General features: G+C 42.7%; 1 protein-coding gene across 1 annotated transcript in view; it reads right to left on the bottom strand.

The window, feature by feature from the left end:
• Positions 1-26,025, bottom strand: part of STXBP2 (syntaxin binding protein 2) — a 265,170-nt gene that overhangs the window by 38,184 nt on the left and 200,961 nt on the right. Inside the window, exon 16 of the mRNA XM_053718090.1 lies at positions 9,476-9,574. Coding sequence (XP_053574065.1) covers positions 9,476-9,574 — 99 coding nt within the window. The remainder of the gene's footprint in view (positions 1-9,475; positions 9,575-26,025) is intronic.

Below are 26,025 nucleotides of genomic sequence, written 5' to 3'. Positions count from 1 at the left end.
GCGGTTTGCCTTTCTGGACAAAAAATTCCAGTTTGTTGCCCTTCCATTTGGCCTGGCTACGGCTCCTTAAATCTTTACAAAGGTTCTAGTGGCTCTTTTGGCGGTGGTCAGATCTCAGGGAATAGCGGTGGTGCCTTACCTAGACGAAATCTTGGTTTAAGCGCTATCTTTTCAGCTAGCAAAATCTCATACAGATATGTTGTCTATTCTAGGTTCCCACGGGTGGAAAGTGAATCCGGAAAAGAGTACCAAATACCAGGGTGTGTTTCTTGGGAACAATTATAGATTCTCTATCCATGACAGATGTCAGAAAATCCAAACTTCTTGCTTCTTGCCTTTCACTTCAGTCCTCTGTCCGTCCATCAGTGGATCAGTGCATGGAAGTAATTGGTCTTATGGTCGCTTCCAATGGACATCATTTCATTTGCTTGGTTACATCCGAGAGCTCTACAGCTATGCATGCTCAGTCAATGGAACGGAGACCACTCGGATCTCTTGCAGAGGATAGCTCTGGATCCTCTAACAAGAGATTCTCTTTCGTGGTGGATTTCGCAGGACCATCGGTCTCAGGGTACATGCTTCCTGAGACCTTCCCTGGTGATTGTGACCAAGGACACCAGCCTGTCAGACTGGGGAGCTGTTTGGGGCTCCTTAAAAGCTCAGAGTCTTTGGACTCGAGGAGTCTTCTCTTCCCATCAACATCCTAGAGTGGAGAGCAATCTTGAATGCATTAACAGCCTGGCCTCAACTAGCTTTGGTAAGTTTATTAGATTCCAATCGGACAACATCACCTCGGTGGCATACATCAACCACCAGGAAGGAACTCAGAGTTTGTTAGCAATGAAGGAGGTGACCCGCATTATCCAGTGGGCGGAATCTCACAAGTGTATCCTATCTGCCATCTACATTCCAGGGGTGGACAACTGGGAAGCGGATTTTCTGAGCAGACTTTTCATCCCGGGAGTGGGCTCTCCATCCGGAGGTATTCTCCATGATAACCCTCAGATGGGGGGTTCCGGAGTTGGATCTGATGGCGTTGCATTAAAATGCCAATCTTCCAAAGTGTGGTTCAAGATCGAGAGATCCACAAGCCGCTCTAATCAACGCTCTAGCGGTGCCTTGGTACTTCGGTCTAGCATACCTGTTTCCTCCGTTTGCTCTCCTTCCACGAGTCATTGATCTTATCAAACAGGAGAGAGCATGTGTGATTCTAATAGCTCCAGCCTGGCCTCACAGAATCTGGTTCGCAGATCTGGTGAAGATGTCATCTCTTCCATCTTGGAGGTTACCTCTGAGGAAGGACCTACTACTTCAGGGTCCCTTCCTCCACCCAAATCTGGATTCTCTGAAGCTGACTGCTTGGAGATTGAACGCCTAGTTTTGGCTAGGCGTGGCTTTTCTGAGGTCACTGATATTATGCTTCAGGCTCGTAAGCCTGTTACTCGTAGGAATTACCATAAGGTATGGTGTAAATACATTTATTGGTGTGAATCCAAGGGTTTCTCTTGGAGCAGGATAAGGGTACCCCAAATGTGTTTTTCTTCAGGAGGGCCTGGAGAAAGGTTTGTCAGTCAGCACTCAGAAGGGTCAGATTTCTGCACTGTCTATTCTTTTGCACAAACGTCTGGCTGATCTGCCAGATGTTCAATCTTTTGTTCGGGCCTTAGTCAGAATCAGGCCTATGTTTAAACCAGTTGCTCCACCTTGGAGCCTTAACCTTGTTATTAAAGTTTTGCAGTAGGCTCCGTTTGAGCCGATGCATTTGGTTGATATCAAGTTGTTATCTTGGAAAGTGTTGTTTCTTCCTGCTATTTCTTCTGCTTGCAGAGTTTCTGAGCTTTCAGATAAGGTGGTCCATTGTACTAAGCTGGGATTTCTTACTAAGGTAGTATCGGATAGCAATATTAATCTGTAATTAATTTGTTGTTCCTTCTTTTTATCCCAATCCTTCTTCTCAGAAGGAGCGCCTGATGCATAACCTGGACATTGTGCGTGCTCTAAAAATTTTACCTTCAAGCAACTAAAGATTTTTAGCAATCATCTGCCCTGTTCGTTGTTTTCTCTGGTAAGCGTAAGGGTCAGAAGGCCACTTCTACTACTCTTTCTCTCTGGTTGAGAGGTGTTATCCAGTTAGCTTATGAGCCAGCTGGACAACAGCCTCCTGAGAGAATTACGGCTCATTCCACTAGAGCTGTCTCTTCTTCCTGTGCTTTCAAAAATGAAGCTTCTGTGGAGCAAATCTGCAAGGCGGCCACATGGTCCTCATTACATACCTCTTCCAAAGTCTACACATTTGATACTTTTGCCTTCCTTTGGGAGAAAAGTTCTTCCAGCTGTGGTGCATTCTGTTTAGGTCTGCCTGTTTTGTTCTCCCTCCCTTTCATTCTGTGTCCTCTAGCTTTGGTATTGGCTCCCTCCCACTAGTAATGGAAATTAAATTGTGGACTCTCCATGTCATTGGAAAGAAAACAAAATGTATGCTTACCTGATACATTTATTTCTCCTGTTAAGTGTAGTCAGTCCACGGGTCATCATTACTTATGGGATATTAACTCCTCCCCAACAGGAAGTGCAAGAGGATCACCCAAGCAGAGCTGCTATATAGCTCCTCCCCTCTACGTCACACCCAGTCATTCTCTTGCACCCAACTAATAGATAGGATGTGTGAGAGGACTGTGGTGATTATACTTAGTTTTTATATCTTCAATCAAAAGTTTGTTATTTTAAACAGCACCGGAGTGTGTTGTTTCTTCTCAGGCAGAATTTGAAGAAGAATCTACCTGAGTTTTGTATGATCTTAGCGGACGTAACTAAGATTCATTTTGCTGTTCTCGGCCATTCTGAGGAGTGAGGTAAACTTCAGATCAGGGGACAGCGGGCAGGTTCACCTGCAAAGAGGTATGTTGCAGTATATTATTTTCTAAGGAATGGAATTGACTGAGAAAATACTGCCAATACCGATATAATGTAAGTTCAGCCTTAAATGCAGTAGTAACAACTGGTATCAGGCTGATATGTATCTATGTTTACACTTCAGTATTCTGGGGAATGGCACTTCACTGGGACAATACTGTATGCATATAACTTTTAGCCTAACTTGCAGTGTGAACGACTAGCAGCAGGCTTTTTAATGATTTCATATAATTAGATTTTAAACGTTTGCTGGCATGTTAAATCGTTTAATTATCTGAGGTACTTGGTGAAAAATTGTTTTGGGCGTTATTTTCCACATGGCTGTCATTTATTTTAAATTAAAAACAGTTTCACTGAGCTTCCCTCACTGTTGTGTGTGAGTGGGAGGGGCCTATTTTGGCGCTTTTGCTACCCATCAGAAATTCAGTCACAAGTCTGTCTTCTCTCCCTGCATGATCCGGAACGTCTCTACAGAGCTCAGGGGTCTTCAAAACTTATTTTGAGGGAGGTAATCACTCACAGCAGACCTGTGAGATTGTGCTTTGACTGTGATAAAAACGCTTATATTTTAAATGTTATACGTTTTTTCTGATATTAAGGGTTAGTCATCCATTGCTAATGAGTGCAATCCTTTGCTAATTTTATGCTTTTACCGGGAAAAATTTGGTTTTTATAACTAATCCGGTTCATTGTTATTCAACTGTCATAGTTTTTTCTGTGCTTCTTAAAGGCACAGTACGTTTTACATATTACTTGTAAATTTAGTTGAAAGGTATTTCCAAGCTTGCTAGTCTAATTGCTAGTTTGTTAAACATGTCTGACTCAGAGGAATATCTCTGTGCTATATGTGTAAAAGCCAAGGTGGAGCCCAATAGAAACTTATGTACTAATTGCATTGATGCTACTTTAAATAAAAATCAATCTGTACATGTTGAACATCATTCACCAGACAACGAGGGGGAAGTTATGCCGACTAACTTGCCTCCCGTGTCAGTACCTGCATCTCCCGCTCGGGAGGTGCGTGATATTGTAACGCCAAGTACATCAGGGCGGCCATTACAAATCACTCTACAGGACATGGCTAATGTTATGACTGAAGTTTTGTCTAAGTTGCCAGAACTTAGGGGTAAGCGAGATCACTCTGGGGTGAGAACAGAGTGCGCTGATAATACTAGGGCCATGTCAGATACTGCGTCACAATTTGCAGAACATGAGGACGGAGAGCTTCATTCTGCGGGTGACGGATCTGATCCAAATAGACTGGATTCAGACATTTCAAATTTTAAGTTTAAACTAGAAAACCTCCGTGTACTGCTAGGGGAGGTATTAGCGGCTCTGAATGATTGTAACACGGTTGCAATCCCAGAGAAATTATGTAGGCTGGATAGATACTATGCGGTACCGGCGTGTACCGACGTCTTTCCTATACCTAAGAGGCTTACAGAGATTATTACCAAGGAGTGGGATAGGCCCGGTGTACCCTTTCCCCCCCCTCCTATATTTAGAAAAATGTTTCCAATAGACGCCACCACACGGGACTTATGGCAGACGGTCCGGTCCCTAAGGTGGAGGGAGCAGTTTCTACTCTGGCTAAGCGTACCACTATCCCGGTGGAGGATAGCTGTGCCTTTTCAGATCCAATGGATAAAAAGTTAGAGGGTTACCTTAAGAAAATGTTTGTTCAACAAGGTTTTATATTGCAACCCCTTGCATGTATTGCGCCTGTCACGGCTGCGGCCGCATTTTGGTTCGAGTCTCTGGAAGAGACCCTTGACTCAGCGCCAATAGATGAGATTTCAAACAAGCTTAAAACCCTTAAGCTAGCTAATTCATTTATTTCTGATGCCGTAGTACATTTAACTAAACTTACGGCTAAGAATTCCGGATTCGCCATTCAGGCACGCAGAGCACTGTGGCTAAAATCCTGGTCAGCTGATGTTACTTCTAAATCTAAATTACTTAACATACCTTTCAAGGGGCAGACATTATTCGGGCCCGGTTTGAAAGAAATTATCGCTGATATTACAGGAGGTAAAGGCCATGCCCTGCCTCAAGACAGAGCCAAACCTAGGGCTAGACAGTCTAATTTTCGTGCCTTTCGTAACTTCAAGGCAGGAGCAGCATCAACTTCCTCTACTCCAAAACAGGAAGGAGCTGTTGCTCGCTACAGACAAGGCTGGAAACCTAACCAGACCTGGAACAAGGGCAAGCAGGCCAGAAAACCTGCTGCTGCCCCTAAGACAGCATGAAGTGAGGGCCCCCGATCCGGGAACGGATCTAGTGGGGGGCAGACTTTCTCTCTTCGCCCAGGCTTGGGCAAGAGATGTCCAGGATCCCTGGGCGTTAGAGATCATATCTCAGGGATATCTTCTGGACTTCAAAGCCTCTCCCCCAAAAGGGAGATTTCATCTTTCAAGGTTGTCAACAAACCAGATAAAGAAAGAGGCGTTTCTACGCTGTGTACAAGATCTTTTACTAATGGGAGTGATCCATCCGGTTCCGCGGTCGGAACACGGACAAGGGTTTTACTCAAATCTGTTTGTGGTTCCCAAGAAAGAAGGAACCTTCAGACCAATCTTGGATTTAAAGATCCTAAACAAATTCCTAAGAGTTCCATCGTTCAAAATGGAAACTATTCGGACAATCTTACCCATGATCCAAAAGGGTCAGTACATGACCACAGTGGATTTAAAGGATGCCTACCTTCACATACCGATTCACAAAGATCATTACCGGTATCTAAGGTTTGCCTTCCTAGACAGGCATTACCAGTTTGTAGCTCTTCCATTCGGGTTGGCTACGGCTCCAAGAATCTTCACAAAGGTTCTGGGCTCTCTTCTGGCGGTACTAAGACCGCAAGGAATTTCGGTGGCTCCGTACCTAGACGACATTCTGATACAAGCGTCAAGCTTTCAAACTGCCAAGTCTCATACAGAGTTAGTACTGGCATTTCTAAGGTCGCATGGGTGGAAGGTGAACGAAGAGAAGAGTTCTCTCTTACCACTCACAAGAGTTCCCTTCTTGGGGACTCTTATAGATTCTGTAGAAATGAAGATTTACCTGACAGAAGACAGGTTAACAAAGCTTCAAAATGCTTGCCGTGTCCTTCATTCCATTCAACACCCGTCAGTGGCTCAATGCATGGAGGTAATCGGCTTAATGGTAGCAGCAATGGACATAGTACCCTTTGCACGCCTGCATCTCAGACTGCTGCAATTGTGCATGCTAAGTCAGTGGAATGGGGATTACTCAGATTTGTCCCCTACTCTGAATCTGGATCAAGAGACCAGAAATTCTCTTCTATGGTGGCTTTCTCGGCCACATCTGTCCAGGGGGATGCCCTTCAGCAGGCCAGACTGGACAATTGTAACAACAGACGCCAGCCTACTAGGTTGGGGCGCTGTCTGGAATTCCCTGAAGGCTCAGGGATCATGGATTCAGGAGGAGAGTCTCCTTCCAATAAACATTCTGGAATGGAGAGCAGTTCTCAATGCCCTTCTGGCTTGGCCTCAGTTAACAACTCGGAGGTTCATCAGGTTTCAGTCGGACAACATCACGACTGTAGCTTACATCAACCATCAAGGAGGGACAAGAAGTTCCCTAGCGATGATGGAAGTATCAAAGATAATTCGCTGGGCAGAGTCTCACTCTTGCCACCTGTCAGCAATCCACATTCCAGGAGTGGAGAACTGGGAGGCGGATTTCCTAAGTCGTCAGACTTTTCATCCGGGGGAGTGGGAACTTCATCCGGAGGTCTTTGCCCAAATACTTCGACGTTGGGGCAAACCAGATATGGATCTCATGGCGTCTCGCCAGAACGCCAAGCTTCCTTGCTACGGGTCCAGGTCCAGGGACCCGGGAGCGGTCCTGGTAGATGCTTTGACAGCACCTTGGACCTTCGGGATGGCTTATGTGTTTCCACCCTTCCCGATGCTTCCTCGTTTGATTGCCAGGATCAAACAGGAGAAAGCATCGGTGATTCTAATAGCGCCTGCGTGGCCACGCAGGACCTGGTATGCAGATCTAGTGGACATGTCATCCTGTCCACCTTGGTCTCTGCCTCTGAGACAGGACCTTCTAATTCAGGGTCCTTTCAAACATCAAAATCTAATTTCTCTGAAGCTGACTGCATGGAAATTGAACGCTTGATTTTATCAAAGCGTGGATTTTCGGAGTCGGTAATCGATACTTTAATACAGGCTAGGAAACCTGTTACCAGGAAGATTTACCATAAGATTTGGCGTAAATACTTACACTGGTGTGAATCCAAGAGTTACTCATGGAGTAAGGTTAGGATTCCTAGGATATTGTCTTTTCTACAAGAGGGTTTAGAAAAGGGTTTATCTGCAAGTTCTTTAAAGGGACAGATCTCAGCTCTGTCCATCCTTTTACACAAACGTCTGTCAGAAGTTCCAGACGTTCAGGCTTTTTGTCAGGCTTTGGCTAGGATTAAGCCTGTGTTTAAAACTGTAGCTCCACCGTGGAGCTTAAACTTAGTTCTTAACGTTTTACAGGGTGTTCCGTTTGAACCCCTTCATTCCATTGATATCAAGTTGTTATCTTGGAAAGTTCTGTTTTTAATGGCTATTTCCTCGGCTCGTAGAGTCTCTGAGTTATCAGCTTTACATTGTGATTCTCCTTATCTGATTTTTCATTCAGATAAGGTAGTTCTGCGTACTAAACCTGGGTTCTTACCTAAGGTAGTTACTAACAAGAATATCACTCAAGAGATTGTTGTTCCATCATTGTGCCCTAACCCTTCTTCAAAGAAGGAACGGCTTCTACACAATCTGGACGTAGTCCGTGCCCTGAAATTTTATTTCTGGACAGAGGAGAGGTCAAAAAGCTTCTGCTACCTCTCTCTCTTTCTGGCTTCGTAGCATAATACGTTTAGCCTATGAGACTGCTGGACAGCAGCCTCCTGAAAGAATTACAGCTCATTCTACTAGAGCTGTGGCTTCCACTTGGGCCTTTAATAATGAGGCCTCTGTTGAACAGATTTGCAAGGCTGCAACTTGGTCTTCTCTTTTTACAAATTTGACACTTTTGCTTCTTCGGAGGCTGTTTTTGGGAGAAAGGTTCTTCAGGCAGTGGTTCCTTCCGTATAAAGATCCTGCCTGTCCCTCCCGTCATCCGTGTACTTTAGCTTTGGTATCCCATAAGTAATGATGACCCGTGGACTGACTACACTTAACAGGAGAAAACATAATTTATGCTTACCTGATAAATTCCTTTCTCCTGTAGTGTAGTCAGTCCACGGCCCGCCCTGTTTTTTATGGCAGGTCTAAATTTTAAATTATACTCCAGTCACCACTGCACCCTATAGTTTCTCCTTTCTCGTTTGGTTCTCGGTCGAATGACTGGGTGTGACGTAGAGGGGAGGAGCTATATAGCAGCTCTGCTTGGGTGATCCTCTTGCACTTCCTGTTGGGGAGGAGTTAATATCCTGTAACCTTGTCTAAAAATCATATTACCTTTTTTTTTAAAAAAGCTTAAAAGCAATTGAACCAATCTAATTCAGCTAAAGCAAAATTACTACATTGCAGGAAAGTAGTTCAGCCATTCCAGAGTTATAAGCATTTCAAAATTAATATTGGGCCAATATAAATTTCCCCCAGCAATTGTTAACTGGGCAGACATCTTCCAAAGTTCGATAAATGCTGGTATTATACAAACAATAGCTTTTTTTAAAGAACATTTAATTTATTCCCATTAGGAAAAACACTTATTGCAGATTAAGAATTGTAAACACCACATTCACATATATATATATATATATATATATATATATATATATATATATATATATATATATATATTAAATGTAGTATGCCTGAGACCTGTCGAGGAATAAGCAGGAACTGGGCAGCATTTCAAAGAAATACATTTCAAAGAAAGTGTAAATATAAATGTTCATACTACTGAGAAGAGTAGGCAGGGGTTACCTGAGTGGATTAAAGGGACATTGTACACTAGATTTTTCTTTGCATAAATGTTTTGTAGATCTATTTATTTAGCCCATGTATAGTTCTGCTTATTTTTTTTTTAAACATTGTGCTGATTTTCAGACTCCTAACCAAGCCTCACAGTGCCAGATGTATACATGTGTTTACAGACTCCTGCTACTCCTATTTATGTTATCTGTCTTTTCATATGCAGGGAGGGGGAGTGTCTGCTCTTCTTGTTTTCCCAGCCCCTTTCAGTGGGTGTCCCAGACTAACCTCATTAACAGCACGAAACTGGGAGTTTCTAAGTAAGTTTTTTAAAGGTTTAATATTGGATTTTTAGATCAGTATCTGTGCATATTCTTCTTTATAGTAGTGTCTATTATATGCAGTTATATGAAAATTGGTGTATACTGTCACTTTAAATGTAATTCAGCATACAGATCACTTCAAAACCGTTTATATGTCATTCTGCATTGAAGCAAAGCAAATTCATAAAAAAAAATAAAAAAATACAAATGCAATATCAAGGAGTATATAATATACATTAGCGAGTCCTTAACTTTATAAAACAGAATACATATTTATACATTTTACGCACACTCTTAATGTTTTACCTCCATAACATCTTTTACTGCTGGAGCCCAACGTGACAGCTGATAGGTGGATTCCGGACGGATTTTCCTCTCAGGCTTGCTGGAAATGGTGGATGAGTGCTATAGAGTACCGAAGATAAAAAAAAAAATATAAAAGGTTGTAAAAATGTAGAAGTTTGTTCTACAAACCCCCCCCCCCAGGATTCAGTGGTTTCTTGGTTATCAGCAGTGAACAGTGCTGCATAAATCTTGTCTACAAAGGGAAAACACTTCCTATATCAAAGTACTACTACCAAATTACAATTACATCTCGTACTTAGCTGAGCAGTGTGGGATGATGGAATCTGAAGGTGCGGCCATCTTAGAGCTGGTGCTCTGGAAACTTGTTTTGGGTGCCTAGAACAGAGTATAAGTGCTGAATGGGGTAATATATTTATTCCTTCTACGAAAGAACAAGCTCCGGTGTACTACATGAGCACAACACGCATGGATGAGATTGATAAGGATGATAGACACCGAAAGTTGTAAGGTCTGCCAGCAGCGGCGTCTCGAGAGTTAAACCCAGTGGCTGAGTCGCAAGTGATGCTACAACCCTCAGCTTGTCACAATTTCCCTGCCGACCTGCTACACCGGGGTGATGATACCCCGGAATTCTCGTCAGGGTTATCTGCTGCCTTGAGCTGTGAAATCAATCTGGGTAAAGAGATAGCAGCGGCAAAGCAGCTCAAAGTCAAGTATTTGATGGCGAGTGCTACAGAGTCCACCCAAGGGGCCACGTGTAATCAAACTGATGTGACTGGCTTTGAGCTGATCCCAATTATACATGCTGAGAGAGCAGAAAACCCAGGATATATATGTTTTAAAGCACTGCCCCTAGAGGTCTTACATGGATCGCTACTCCATTCACCCCGACACCAGATACCATTGTGATTTGGATTCCCCAGATGCCTGCAGATCCCAGAGTTGAACGGTGTGACAACCTGCCTGAAATCCTACAAAACTCTTGTCAGCTATATAGAGAGAAGATCTGTCCTCTCTACTTACCTTGCCTATGCAAATCTGGTGTAGGTTAATTTATTGACGCTTTGCAGTAACCGGCTCGGATGTGGGACACTGAGATTCTGTGCATTATATACTCAGTCTTAACAGCAAGTTCCCTTTAATATCAATGTTCTGGCTACCATGACTATATGACTCTCTGCTTAATGCTGCTTTAGTTCATGTTGTGAAGGCTCTTTGCTAGATATTTGATCGATTGCAGCCTGCTAATAGCCCTATACATGTTAGTGAGGATGTTCATTTTTATATTGCATATTTAAATCTAGTGTTATGGTATGCTACTTAATATAATAGTATTATAAAGATGTCCCAGCGAAGGTCTAAAGAATGTTACTACTATTTAGAGTAAGCCCTCACTACAATCCTATACAAATATCCACCGAATGTCTTACTGTGTTATTCTTATAAGCATATAGTATTTAAATTTAGACTCTTTACAGGAAAACTTATTGTTAGAGTTTGGGCTCATTAACATATCTATATCTATTTTGCTAACCATACTTATATAATATGACTAGGTTTTAATAGATTCTGTCCTTGACATCTGCTACTCCAGGTGGGTGTTATTATCTTATGCTATTGTGTGATATTATAGGGATACCAATAATATTAGTATATTTGTACGGTTAATTACAAGACTTTCACCTATAGTAGATGAAAACCAGTATGGTTCCCTACATATTTAGGAGTCTCTCTTTTATTGCAACTACTCCCAAATTTGTGTGAGACCCCTATGATTTATATCATATTTACTATAAGGGAAATCCTAAAGGCCTCCACCTACTTTATGGTGTCAACATAAATAATACTCACTAGTCAATCTTCATAGACGAGTTTTACAGCACTGATACAATGTACTACAACTCTGGAGTTCCTTAATATATTAGCCCTACCATCATGAACACCTCCTACTAAAGTCCCATATGAGTATACCCCTGCCCTACCCTCCTGACAATCCTTATACTATGAGCCTAAAATTGAAGTGTAACACTATTCTCTTTATGAAGGCCTGTGCCTGAGTCTTCCCTCCCCCAATGCAAGCAGCCATCTTAAAAGTACAGTACTTAGATTAGTTATTTAAGAATCCCCATTCCACGCTAAGATCTCTGATTAGGTTCTGATGCTTGAGTTACCTCCTCCATCTAGTTAAATACTCACCTATTCCATATTATGTCATATTCTGGGCCCTTTTAGATCTTTACCCCTACATTCCCCTTTAAGAGTTAAGATTATACCATAGGTCTATAAGTGGCCCTTTTATTACAGTGGAGAACATACTTTCATTACATACTATACTCTAGTTTAAAGGGGTATCTACTACTCAGTCTTACACTATATTAGAAAAACTGAGGTTTCAATCTTTCGTTGAGAAGAAAGGCAAAACCTGTTGTGGTCCAGATATAAGTATTGCTTTGTATATAGTTTGATTTAGTTGACCACTTTCATACTGTGAAACTGTACCAGATATGTCATCTGTAACTTGAAATGTTTGCTTTGCAACTTGCCTGTAACGTTTTGTCTTTTGTTTTTTATTCCTCAATAAAAATAAAAAACAGAGTAATTCTGTTAATCATCATTTAAAAGGACCTTCCTTGATCTCCTGTTGCATTTTTTCAGTTTTAAACAGTCCAAAGACATAATTTAAACAGGTATCAAAACAATCAGTAAGTGTTTGGTGAATAATTTTACTGTTCTGGATAGCGGACAATTCTCAAGGAGAAAAAAAGCAAAATGTATGTGTAAAAAGAAAATTTATGCTTACCTGATAAATTTATTTCTTTTTTGACACGATGAGTCCACGGATGATCTTAATTACTAATGAGATATTCACCTCCTGGTCAGCAGGAGGAGGCAAAGAGCACCACAGCAAAGCTGTTAAATAGCTCCTGCCTTCCCTCCCACTCCAGTCATTAGTCCGAAGTTAAGGAAAGAAAGGAAAAGCCAAGGTGCAGAGGTGTCTGAAGTTTATAATAACCAAAAACCTGTCTAACAAGAACAGGGCGGGCCTTGAACTCATTGTGTCAAAAAAGAAATACATTTATCAGGTAAGCATAAACTTTCTTTTCTTTTTTAAGACACGATGAGTCCACAGATCATCTTAATTACTAACGGGATCCAACAACCAAGTACACCGATGATACGGGAGGGAGAAGACGGGGAACTTAAACGGAAGGCACCACTGCTTGAAGAACCCTTCTCCCAAAATGCGGCCTCATCCGAAGCAAAATAGTCAAATTATAGGACTTTAAAAAGTGTGAAGAAGGACCAAGTTGCAGTCTTGCAAATCTGATCCACAGAAGCTTCACTCTTGAAAACCCATGAGTAAGTAACGGCCCTCGTGGAATGAGCCACAACCTTCTCTGACTCAGATGCAAAACGTATGATGCTCTACCGCCAGAAAGAGAAGTAGCTGTAACTTTCTGACCCTTATGGTTTCCTGAGAAAACCACAAACAAAGAAGACTGAAAAAATTCTTAGTCGCCTGTAGGTAAAAAACCTTAAAGCACAGACCACGTCCAAAATGTGCAGAAATCAATTAGGACACAAAGAAAGAACAACAATCTCCTGATTAATCTTCCGATCAGAAACACCCATAGGAAGAAAAACTAATTTAACACAGAAAACTACCTTATCAGTATGGAAAATAAGGTAAAGGAACTCATACTGCAACACCGAGAGCTCTGACACTCTGCGAGCAGAAGAAATAGAAACAAGAAATAAATTCAGACTCCATGGAGGAGTAACTGGATTGACCACAGGCCTGATCCTGACCAAGACCTGACCAAATGATTGTACGTCTGGGATCCGCCAGACGTTAGAGAATCACAATAAATAAGGCCAAGATTTGACTCCTTAGGAAACTTGTCGATAAACTTACTCCAAACTCTCTTGGAGAAAATACACAAATTCCAAGAATCCTAATTCTACTCCATGAGTAGCCCTTGGAATCACACCAATAGAGATATTTACGACATCTCTCATGGTAAATCATTCTAGTCACAGGCTTATGAGCCTGAATCATGGTCAGTATGACCGAGTAAGAAAAACCCCGCTTGGATAAAAAGTAAGTGTTCAATCTCAGATTCAGAGAAAATTAGATTTGGGTGAAGGGCCCTGAATTAGAAGGTCCTTCCTCAACGTCTCCAAGATGGCAGAAATGACATGTCTGCCAGATCTGCTTACCAAATCCTGCGAAGCCAAGCAGAAGCAATGAGGATCCCCGATGCCTTCTCCTGCTTGATTCTAGCAAAGACCTGAGGAAGAAGAGCAAACGGAGGAAAAAAAGTATGCTAGATTGAAGATCCAAGGAACCGCCAGAGCATCTAACAGTTCCGCCTGGGGGTCCCTGGACCTCGACCCGTATCCCGGAAGCTTAGTATTCTGTTGAGATGCCATGGGATCTAAATCCGACTGACCCCACTTGAGAATCAGGCTGGGGAACACTTCCGGATGGAGTTCCCACTCCCCGGATGAAAGGTCTGCATGCTTAGGGAGGCCGCCTCCCTGATGTCCACTCCTGGATAAGGGTTGCCTGCAGGAAACAAGAATGGGCCTCCGTCCACTGAATTCTTCTGTTATCGCTAAGGAACTCCTCGTTCCCCCTGATGATCGATGAGAGCCACTGAAGCTATGTTCTGACTGGAACTGATAAACTGGGCCAAGGCTAACTGTAAACAGACCATAAGATCTCTTAAGATCACTTCCAGATACAGAATTTTAATGGAAAGAGCAGACTCTGAGACCGAAGTCCCAGTCACAATCCCTAAGATTGTTTCTGAAGCAAGTCCCCTGGGATAGAAGATCCCGAGACAATCACCATTGAAGAAAATCCCTTGTCTCTTGTTCCGGAAGAACTCAAGGAGACAAATTGTCTAATCTCCGTTCCAATGTCTGATCATAACTAATCACAGAAATCTGAGACAGAACCGAGCAAAAAAGGGAAGATGTCTAATGTTGCTACCATCAGCCCAGTTACCTCCATGAACTGATCCACTGATGGCCGAAGAGTAAACTGAAGGACTAGACTACAACAGAAATCTTCGATTTCCTGATTTCTGTCATAAAAAACGACATAAATAGAAAATTATTATGACTCCGAAGAGGGTAGCCCTTGAAATAGGGACCAGGAAAATCTTTCCTAGCCAATAGAAAATATGGCACCTGGACCAAGATGCTGACCAGAAAAGGTGCCACTGCAATGCCTCATCACCAACAGTGACCCCAGAAACTCTGAGAAAATACTGGGATTTGTGGTAAGACCGAAGGGGAGAGCCCCCATTGAAAAAAATTTGTCTAGAAGACAAACCTTAAAAACATGTAATGATCTCTGTGAAAGGTAACATACAGGAACGTGTCCTTTAAATCCACAGTTCTCATAAATTGACCAACTAGGATCAAAGGGAGAATGGAACGAATAGCTTCCATCTTGAAAGACGGTACTTTGAAAATGTTCTTTTTTTTTTTTAAATATCATAGACCCTTGAGATCTAAAATTGACCTGAAGGTTCCCTCTCTGTTTAGGAAACCCAACCAGATTGGAATAATCTCAGACCCTATTCTAAAATCTGAACAGGAACTAAAGATCCCAGGTAGAAGAGACCTCCTACCCAGATTAAGACTTGATGTTCTCAGATCCAGATCTGAACCCCCGCGTGATACCCGATGGGAATTAACTGTAAGAAAGGAATATGCCACTTAAGGACCTTATCTTATTCCAGATACCATTGAAGTGATTGTCTGTCCAAATATAACCAGACAACATATGACGTAGTATGCTGCAGCCACAGGTAGCAATATCAAACTTAGGATGCTATTTCGAGCAACCCCACAACTTAGCCAAGGGATCCTGAAAAGGAAACAACTATCCTCTATGGAAATAGAAGATCCCCTGTATAGCTTGGAACTTGTCCCGTCCACAGGGTGTATGCCAAGAATCCATGAGAAGTCCGCTAAGGGACCTTCTCCTTCAATATAGGAATGATTTCCGTTCTCTTGCATTCCTTAGCATGAATAAAGCCTAAAGTTAACAACGACCATAATGTCACTTCAAAGTAGCTAAAACCTCCTAAAGCAATAGCCGGAGGTGAACTAGCTTAAACCTGAAGATACTACTTCAGTATCAGTAGGAGGAATCATACCGTCAAAAACTGAGATTTTACTCTCAGAAGCTACCGAAGCATCCCCTCCCTCAAGCATCTGGGAGGGTACCTCAGATAGTAACAACTATGACAGATAACTCGCTCGCTAAATGTTTAGTTTTTCTCTTGCGCTTTCCCCGCAGCATGGGAAAACCCGACAGCGCACCCGAAACCGCTAGCATACATGGTAAGCGATGTCTGGCAAGATAACTCCAGGAGGAGTCATTGAGGAATCGCAGGGCACTGGTAGAATGGACGCTAAGTTTTTAGGACACGAGGAGAAGGCTGCGAAATATATTTAACATTGTCAGAATGATTTCTGACGCATACAAAAACAATGTTGGCTCTGAAGAAATGTTTATCTCTGAACTGTAAACTTTACTAAAAGATGAGATAGAAAAGTTTATGTCAATCCGCATAGGTATGAAAGCCTAACATGTATGTAACATCTTTATTCACATTTTGTACTCAAATAAAAGTGAATTTCAAAATAAGAGTTACTGTCTCTTTAAATCAAATAATATTTGAAAACAGAATTTATGTTTACCTGATAAATTACTTTCTCCAACGGTGTGTCCGGTCCACGGCGTCATCCTTACTTGTGGGATATTCTCTTCCCCAACAGGAAATGGCAAAGAGCCCAGTAAAGCTGGTCACATGATCCCTCCTAGGCTCCGCCTACCCCAGTCATTCGACCGACGTTAAGGAGGAATATTTGCATAGGAGAAACCATATGGTACCGTGGTGACTGTAGTTAAAGAAAATAAATTATCAGACCTGATTAAAAAAACCAGGGCGGGCCGTGGACCGGACACACCGTTGGAGAAAGTAATTTATCAGGTAAACATAAATTCTGTTTTCTCCAACATAGGTGTGTCCGGTCCACGGCGTCATCCTTACTTGTGGGAACCAATACCAAAGCTTTAGGACACGGATGAAGGGAGGGAGCAAATCAGGTCACCTAAATGGAAGGCACCACGGCTTGCAAAACCTTTCTCCCAAAAATAGCCTCAGAAGAAGCAAAAGTATCAAACTTGTAAAATTTGGTAAAAGTGTGCAGTGAAGACCAAGTCGCTGCCCTACATATCTGATCAACAGAAGCCTCGTTCTTGAAGGCCCATGTGGAAGCCACAGCCCTAGTGGAATGAGCTGTGATTCTTTCGGGAGGCTGCCGTCCGGCAGTCTCGTAAGCCAATCTGATGATGCTTTTAATCCAAAAAGAGAGAGAGGTAGAAGTTGCTTTTTGACCTCTCCTTTTACCGGAATAAACAACAAACAAGGAAGATGTTTGTCTAAAATCCTTTGTAGCATCTAAATAGAATTTTAGAGCGCGAACAACATCCAAATTGTGCAACAAACGTTCCTTCTTTGAAACTGGTTTCGGACACAGAGAAGGTACGATAATCTCCTGGTTAATGTTTTTGTTGGAAACAACTTTTGGAAGAAAACCAGGTTTAGTACGTAAAACCACCTTATCTGCATGGAACACCAGATAAGGAGGAGAACACTGCAGAGCAGATAATTCTGAAACTCTTCTAGCAGAAGAAATTGCAACTAAAAACAAAACTTTCCAAGATAATAACTTAATATCAACGGAATGCAAGGGTTCAAACGGAACCCCCTGAAGAACTGAAAGAACTAAATTGAGACTCCAAGGAGGAGTCAAAGGTTTGTAAACAGGCTTAATTCTAACCAGAGCCTGAACAAAGGCTTGAACATCTGGCACAGCGGCCAGCTTTTTGTGAAGTAACACAGACAAGGCAGAAATCTGTCCCTTCAGGGAACTTGCAGATAATCCTTTTTCCAATCCTTCTTGAAGGAAGGATAGAATCCTAGGAATCTTAACCTTGTCCCAAGGGAATCCTTTAGATTCACACCAACAGATATATTTTTTCCAAATTTTGTGGTAAATCTTTCTAGTTACAGGCTTTCTGGCCTGAACAAGAGTATCGATAACAGAATCTGAGAATCCTCGCTTCGATAAGATCAAGCGTTCAATCTCCAAGCAGTCAGCTGGAGTGAAACCAGATTCGGATGTTCGAACGGACCCTGAACAAGAAGGTCTCGTCTCAAAGGTAGCTTCCAAGGAGGAGCCGATGACATATTCACCAGATCTGCGTACCAAGTCCTGCGTGGCCACGCAGGAGCTATCAAGATCACCGACGCCCTCTCCTGATTGATCCTGGCTACCAGCCTGGGGATGAGAGGAAACGGCGGGAACACATAAGCTAGTTTGAAGGTCCAAGGTGCTACTAGTGCATCCACTAGAGCCGCCTTGGGATCCCTGGATCTGGACCCGTAGCAAGGAACTTTGAAGTTCTGACGAGAGGCCATCAGATCCATGTCTGGAATGCCCCACAGCTGAGTGACTTGGGCAAAGATTTCCGGATGGAGTTCCCACTCCCCCGGATGCAATGTCTGACGACTCAGAAAATCCGCTTCCCAATTTTCCACTCCTGGGATGTGGATAGCAGACAGGTGGCAGGAGTGAGACTCCGCCCATAGAATGATTTTGGTCACTTCTTCCATCGCCAGGGAACTCCTTGTTCCCCCCTGATGGTTGATGTACGCAACAGTTGTCATGTTGTCTGATTGAAACCGTATGAACTTGGCCCTCGCTAGCTGAGGCCAAGCCTTGAGAGCATTGAATATCGCTCTCAGTTCCAGAATATTTATCGGTAGAAGAGATTCTTCCCGAGACCAAAGACCCTGAGCTTTCAGGGATCCCCAGACCGCGCCCCAGCCCATCAGACTGGCGTCGGTCGTGACAATGACCCACTCTGGTCTGCGGAATGTCATCCCTCGTGACAGGTTGTCCAGGGACAGCCACCAACGGAGTGAGTCTCTGGTCCTCTGATTTACTTGTATCTTCGGAGACAAGTCTGTATAGTCCCCATTCCACTGACTGAGCATGCACAGTTGTAATGGTCTTAGATGAATGCGTGCAAAAGGAACTATGTCCATTGCCGCTACCATCAACCCGATCACTTCCATGCACTGAGCTATGGAAGGAAGAGGAACGGAATGAAGTATCCGACAAGAGTCTAGAAGTTTTGTTTTTCTGGCCTCTGTCAGAAAAATCCTCATTTCTAAGGAGTCTATTATTGTTCCCAAGAAGGGAACCCTTGTTGACGGAGATAGAGAACTCTTTTCCACGTTCACTTTCCATCCGTGAGATCTGAGAAAGGCCAGGACAATGTCCGTGTGAGCCTTTGCTTGAGGAAGGGACGACGCTTGAATCAGAATGTCGTCCAAGTAAGGTACTACAGCAATGCCCCTTGGTCTTAGCACAGCTAGAAGGGACCCTAGTACCTTTGTGAAAATCCTTGGAGCAGTGGCTAATCCGAAAGGAAGCGCCACGAACTGGTAATGTTTGTCCAGGAATGCGAACCTCAGGAACCGATGATGTTCCTTGTGGATAGGAATATGTAGATACGCATCCTTTAAATCCACCGTGGTCATGAATTGACCTTCCTGGATGGAAGGAAGAATAGTTCGAATGGTTTCCATCTTGAACGATGGAACCTTGAGAAACTTGTTTAAGATCTTGAGATCTAAGATTGGTCTGAACGTTCCCTCTTTTTTGGGAACTATAAACAGATTGGAGTAGAACCCCATCCCTTGTTCTCTTAATGGAACGGGATGAATCACTCCCATTTTTAACAGGTCTTCTACACAATGTAAGAATGCCTGTCTTTTTATGTGGTCTGAAGACAACTGAGACCTGTGGAACCTCCCCCTTGGGGGAAGTCCCTTGAATTCCAGAAGATAACCTTGGGAGACTATTTCTAGCGCCCAAGGATCCAGAACATCTCTTGCCCAAGCCTGAGCGAAGAGAGAGAGTCTGCCCCCCACCAGATCCGGTCCCGGATCGGGGGCCAACATTTCATGCTGTCTTGGTAGCAGTGGCAGGTTTCTTGGCCTGCTTTCCCTTGTTCCAGCCTTGCATTGGTCTCCAAGCTGGCTTGGCTTGAGAAGTATTACCCTCTTGCTTAGAGGACGTAGCACTTTGGGCTGGTCCGTTTCTACGAAAGGGACGAAAATTAGGTTTATTTTTTGCCTTGAAAGGCCGATCCTGAGGAAGGGCGTGGCCCTTACCCCCAGTGATATCCGAGATAATCTCTTTCAAGTCAGGGCCAAACAGCGTTTTCCCCTTGAAAGGAATGTTAAGTAGCTTGTTCTTGGAAGACGCATCAGCCGACCAAGATTTCAACCAAATCGCTCTGCGCGCCACAATAGCAAACCCAGAATTCTTAGCCGCTAACCTAGCCAATTGCAAAGTGGCGTCTAGGGTGAAAGAATTAGCCAATTTGAGAGCATTGATTCTGTCCATAATCTCCTCATAAGGAGGAGAATCACTGTCGACCGCCTTTATCAGCTCATCGAACCAGAAACATGCGGCTGTAGCGACAGGGACAATGCATGAAATTGGTTGTAGAAGGTAACCCTGCTGAACAAACATCTTTTTAAGCAAACCTTCTAATTTTTTATCCATAGGATCTTTGAAAGCACAACTATCCTCTATGGGTATAGTGGTGCGTTTGTTTAAAGTGGAAACCGCTCCCTCGACCTTGGGGACTGTCTGCCATAAGTCCTTTCTGGGGTCGACCATAGGAAACAATTTTTTAAATATGGGGGGAGGGACGAAAGGAATACCGGGCCTTTCCCATTCTTTATTAACAATGTCCGCCACCCGCTTGGGTATAGGAAAAGCTTCTGGGAGCCCCGGCACCTCTAGGAACTTGTCCATTTTACATAGTTTCTCTGGGATGACCAACTTGTCACAATCATCCAGAGTGGATAATACCTCCTTAAGCAGAATGCGGAGATGTTCCAACTTAAATTTAAATGCAATCACATCAGGTTCAGCTTGTTGAGAAATGTTCCCTGAATCAGTAATTTCTCCCTCAGACAAAACCTCCCTGGCCCCATCAGACTGAGTTAGGGGCCCTTCAGAAATATTAATATCAGCGTCGTCATGCTCTTCAGTATCTAAAACAGAGCAGTCGCGCTTACGCTGATAAGTGTTCATTTTGGCTAAAATGTTTTTGACAGAATTATCCATTACAGCCGTTAATTGTTGCATAGTAAGGAGTATTGGCGCGCTAGATGTACTAGGGGCCTCCTGAGTGGGCAAGACTCGTGTAGACGAAGGAGGGAATGATGCAGTACCATGCTTACTCCCCTCACTTGAGGAATCATCTTGGGCATCATTGTCATTGTCACATAAATCACATTTATTTAAATGAATAGGAATTCTGGCTTCCCCACATTCAGAACACAGTCTATCTGGTAGTTCAGACATGTTAAACAGGCATAAACTTGATAACAAGTACAAAAAACGTTTTAAAATAAAACCGTTACTGTCACTTTAAATTTTAAACTGAACACACTTTATTACTGCAAATGCGAAAAAACATGAAGGAATTGTTCAAAATTCACCAAATTTTCACCACAGTGTCTTAAAGCCTTAAAAGTATTGCACACCAAATTTGGAAGCTTTAACCCTTAAAATAACGGAACCGGAGCCGTTTTGAACTTTAACCCCTTTACAGTCCCTGGTATCTGCTTTGCTGAGACCCAACCAAGCCCCAAGGGGAATACGATACCAAATGATGCCTTCAGAAAGTCTTTTCTAAGTATCAGAGCTCCTCTCACATGCGACTGCATGCCATGCCTCTCAAAAACAAGTGCGCAACACCGGCGCGAAAATGAGGCTCTGCCTATGCTTTGGGAAAGCCCCTAAAGAATAAGGTGTCTAAAACAGTGCCTGCCGATATAATTATATCAAAATACCCAGATAAAATGATTCCTCAAGGCTAAATATGTGTTAATAATCAATCGATTTAGCCCAAAAAAAAAAAATCTACAGTCTTAATAAGCCCTTTTTGAAGCCCTTATTTACAATCGTAATAAACATGGCTTACCGGATCCCAGAGGGAAAATGACAGCTTCCAGCATTACATCGTCTTGTTAGAATGTGTCATACCTCAAGCAGCAAGAGACTGCTCACTGTTCCCCCAACTGAAGTTAATTACTCTCAACAGTCCTGTGTGGAACAGCCATGGATTTTAGTGACGGTTGCTAAAATCATTTTCCTCATACAAACAGAAATCTTCATCTCTTTTCTGTTTCTGAGTAAATAGTACATACCAGCACTATTTCAAAATAACAAACTCTTGATTGAATAATAAAAACTACAGTTAAACACTAAAAAACTCTAAGCCATCTCCGTGGAGATGTTGCCTGTACAACGGCAAAGAGAATGACTGGGGTAGGCGGAGCCTAGGAGGGATCATGTGACCAGCTTTGCTGGGCTCTTTGCCATTTCCTGTTGGGGAAGAGAATATCCCACAAGTAAGGATGACGCCGTGGACCGGACACACCTATGTTGGAGAAATACTAATTAATATGGTGTAGGGTTTCATGGACCATTTTATTCACATCTTGACTCAAAATAAAAGTGAATTTCAAAACAAGAGTTACTGTCTCTTTAAATCAAATATCATTTGAAATACTAATTAATATGGTGTAGGGTTTAAATGGATCATTTTATTCACATATCGCCAATTAACATTGTGTCTATCTTAAACGACGCTGCTTTCTTTTGACCAAGAATGCTTCTGTGCAGAGGACTCTGCCTGTCACTAGATAGTAGGCTTCCTACTTCAAACTCTTTAGTATGGCAAGTGAAGTCTCTCAGCCGCGTATTATAATGAAGCAGAGGAGACCCCCATCACTCTCAGATTCACCGGAATTAACAAGTGCGCACGAACAATGTTGCGCAGCTTAGCTCCGCCCATCATGGACATATCAGGCTAAATCTTCCGGATGGCCAAAATGTAAAGATGGAGCCGTCGGGAACAACAAAATAACAATATGGTGATGAACAAACCTCCCAGTCGGCAATTAGTTCAATAAAAGAAAGCCAACGGGAGTAGAAATTGCACTGTAAAAACACCCCAAACCAAATATCATGTTCAGATAGGCTATCCCAGACGGCTACAAAACAAAATAAGCCACTGTGAGCTGCAAGCATGGTCGTGTGCAACACCTCAACATGCGCAACGTTCATAGGCAGGCCAGCCCTCCAAACGGCTGCAAAGCAAACCAAGCCGTTGTGAGTCGAAGTATGGCTATGTGAAACACTCCAACATACGCATCATGTCTAGGCAGGTTAACCTCCCAGACGGCTGAAAAGCAAAGCAAGCCGTTGTGAGCTGAAAGCACGGAGATGTGTAACAGCCCAACATGCGCATCAAACCTAGACAGGTCAACCTCCCAGACGGCTGCAAAGCAAAATAAGCCGTTGTGAGATGCAAATATCGCTATGTGTAACATCTTAACAGCGTATGTTTAAACAGGCCAAACATAAAAATAGAGCCACTTCTCCACGTCCCCCAGTACCTGCAGTCACTGCCCAATAACATATCCTCACTCTCTAGGATAATGACATTCAGTGTCCATGAAAATATATAAAGTGCCAATCTTTCTGTGTACAACCCCAGAAAATAAAAATTAGCACTTACCTCAGAAATCTGCCGGGCAGTAAAGCAGCTCACCCGGCTTGTGAAGTCCTCCCCCTCACATTGGCCTGTGGAAATAAAAAGTACTGAGTATTTTCTCCCTCAGACTTTGACAAACAGGGCAGCATAAGTGTATGGGAGGCGCAGTGAGAATTATGTCCCACAAGTTCCCATTGCTCTAAAGCCACCAAAGCTCTACTGACAAGACTGATATGGACTACAGCTACACCACAGAACAATCTTGCACTACTTTAAAAATAATAAATTCTTGATTGAAGAATCTAATCTAACACCTCACTTTACCTCTTCCTATCACTAACGTAGGCAAAGAGAATGACTGGGGTGGGAGGGAAGGGAGGAGCTATTTAACAGCTCTGCTGTGGTGCTCTTTGCCTCCTCCTGCTGACCAGGAGGTGAATATCCCATTAGTAATTAAGACGATCCGTGGACTCATTGTGTCTGTACAGCTTCCAACAAGGTATGCAGTTAAAACCACATTGCTGCTTTACAGAACTCTGTACTCAATGTTTAAAGGGACAGTAAAGTCAAAATTAAACTTTCATGATTCAGATAGAGCATGCAATTTTAAACAACTTTCCAATTTACTTCTGTTATCAAATTTGCTTATACAAATGCTGCAAAACACTGCTGCCATATAGTGCTAAAACACATGCACACTCCTGAGCTCTTATGAGCCTACCTTGTTTTACTCTTCAATAAAAGATATGAAAAGAACAAAACAATTTTGATAACAGAAGTAAATTGGAAAGTTGTTTAAAATCGCATGCTCTACCTAAATCATGAAAGTTTAATTTTGACTTTACTGTCCATTTAAAGGATTAAAAAAGTTTGAAAAAATTACTATATAAAAAACATAAAGGGGTAGATTTATCAAGCAGCGGATGCTGCTTTCTACGCCCAAAGTTTCTCGTTTGCCAGAAACATAAGTTAAGAAGCAGCGGTCGTAAGACCACTGCTCCCTAACTTGTCTGCCACCTTTTAGGTAGCAGACTGCAATTGACAGCCCCTGCTAGCAGCCGATTGGCCGTGAATGTGCAGGGGGGGGGGCATTGCACAAGCATTTCTCAAGAAATGCTTGTGCAATGATATATGCCGACAGTGTATGCTACAACGAATCATGTTCACCCGGCATTTGATAAATCTACCCCAAAATCTGAAATATCTAATAATTAAAAGATTACACTTACTTAGAATTTAAAACAAAGCTTCTATCTTTCATGAAAATATATATTTTTAAATCATGTTATACGTCATGGAATCCAGCCTTTAAAATGGCCGTTGCAGCATATTGCCCAATCACAGTGCTCCAATTTGCATATGAATTACTGCTGTGCACGCTACCGAGCACATGCGCATTTCAAATGAAGTGAATCGCATATGCATTACAGCTCTATATATTCCTAACTTTTTAGGCTGCATTTTAAAGCTGGCACTTAACTACTTGTAAGGCTTCCTCCTTCCCAAAACCTCGGTTGTTCTGACTGATGAAAATTTGATGTTGGCACTTTGGCCTGGAACATATTGCGTATGTGCGGGAGAATGGTATTCAAGAGCGCATGCGTGGGTTCGTGCACGCTACCCGGAACTGCCTCAAAAAAAGAGAACTCCGGTTGCCCACTGTGATTGGCTAATGCAAATTAGTCTCATGGGGGATTTGGAAAGCAGCATATTTTACATTGAAGATTGCAGCAAAACTGTGTAGAAATGAAAACGGAAGGTGTTTAAGCATTTTTAAACACATCTAACCAAATGACCAGAGAAAAACATTTTGCGTTAGCAAAATCTGGGGCCAGATCTGAAGATTCTAGGTTATCTTTATCAGAAATATTGTGAGACACCAGAAGTAACATGGTGCAAGGGGAATTTTTTAAAATGAACACTTATAGAGTGAGCCTTTACAGGATTTTGGAAGTTAGGTTACTAAATTACAAATGAGATGTGCTTGGTTTTTGGTAGGTTTGTCATGGTCCTGCTGCACAGAACCAGATGTGGGATACTCCCTACTGCAATGTAAAAAGGAGAGATTGTTGGCTAAGCCAGGAAAATAAGGTAAGGTAAACCTCTGTGGTGCCGAAGAAAAACATAATTTATGCTTACCTGATAAATTTATTTCTCTTGTAGTGTATACAGTCCACGGATCATCCATTACTTGTGGGATATTCTCCTTCCCAACAGGAAGTTGCAAGAGGATCACCCACAGCAGAGCTGCTATATAGCTCCTCCCCTCACTGCCATATCCAGTCATTCGACCGAAACAAGACGAGAAAGGAGAAACCATAGGGTGCAGTGGTGACTGTAGTTTAATTAAAATTTAGACCTGCCTTAAAAGGACAGGGCGGGCCGTGGACTGGATACACTACAAGAGAAATAAATTTATCAGGTAAGCATAAATTATGTTTTCTCTTGTTAAGTGTATCCAGTCCACGGATCATCCATTACTTGTGGGATACCAATACCAAAGCTAAAGTACACGGATGATGGGAGGGACAAGGCAGGAACTTAAACGGAAGGAACCACTGCCTGTAGAACCTTTCTCCCAAAAACAGCCTCCGAAGAAGCAAAAGTGTCAAATTTGTAAAATTTTGAAAAGGTGTGAAGCGAAGACCAAGTCGCAGCCTTGCAAATCTGTTCAACAGAGGCCTCATTTTTAAAGGCCCAGGTGGAAGCCACAGCTCTAGTAGAATGAGCTGTAATCCTTTCAGGGTGCTGCTGTCCAGCAGTCTCATTGGCTAAGCGTATTATGCTCCGAAGCCAAAAGGAGAGAGAGGTTGTCGAAGCTTTTTGACCTCTCCTCTGTCCAGAGTAAACGACAAACAGGGCAGATGTT

This window comes from Bombina bombina, chromosome 6 (genome assembly GCF_027579735.1).
Source record: "Bombina bombina isolate aBomBom1 chromosome 6, aBomBom1.pri, whole genome shotgun sequence".
NCBI lineage: Eukaryota > Metazoa > Chordata > Amphibia > Anura > Bombinatoridae > Bombina > Bombina bombina.
The sequence above is the reverse complement of the archived record's forward strand: the minus strand, read 5'-3'. Positions and strand labels throughout refer to the sequence as shown.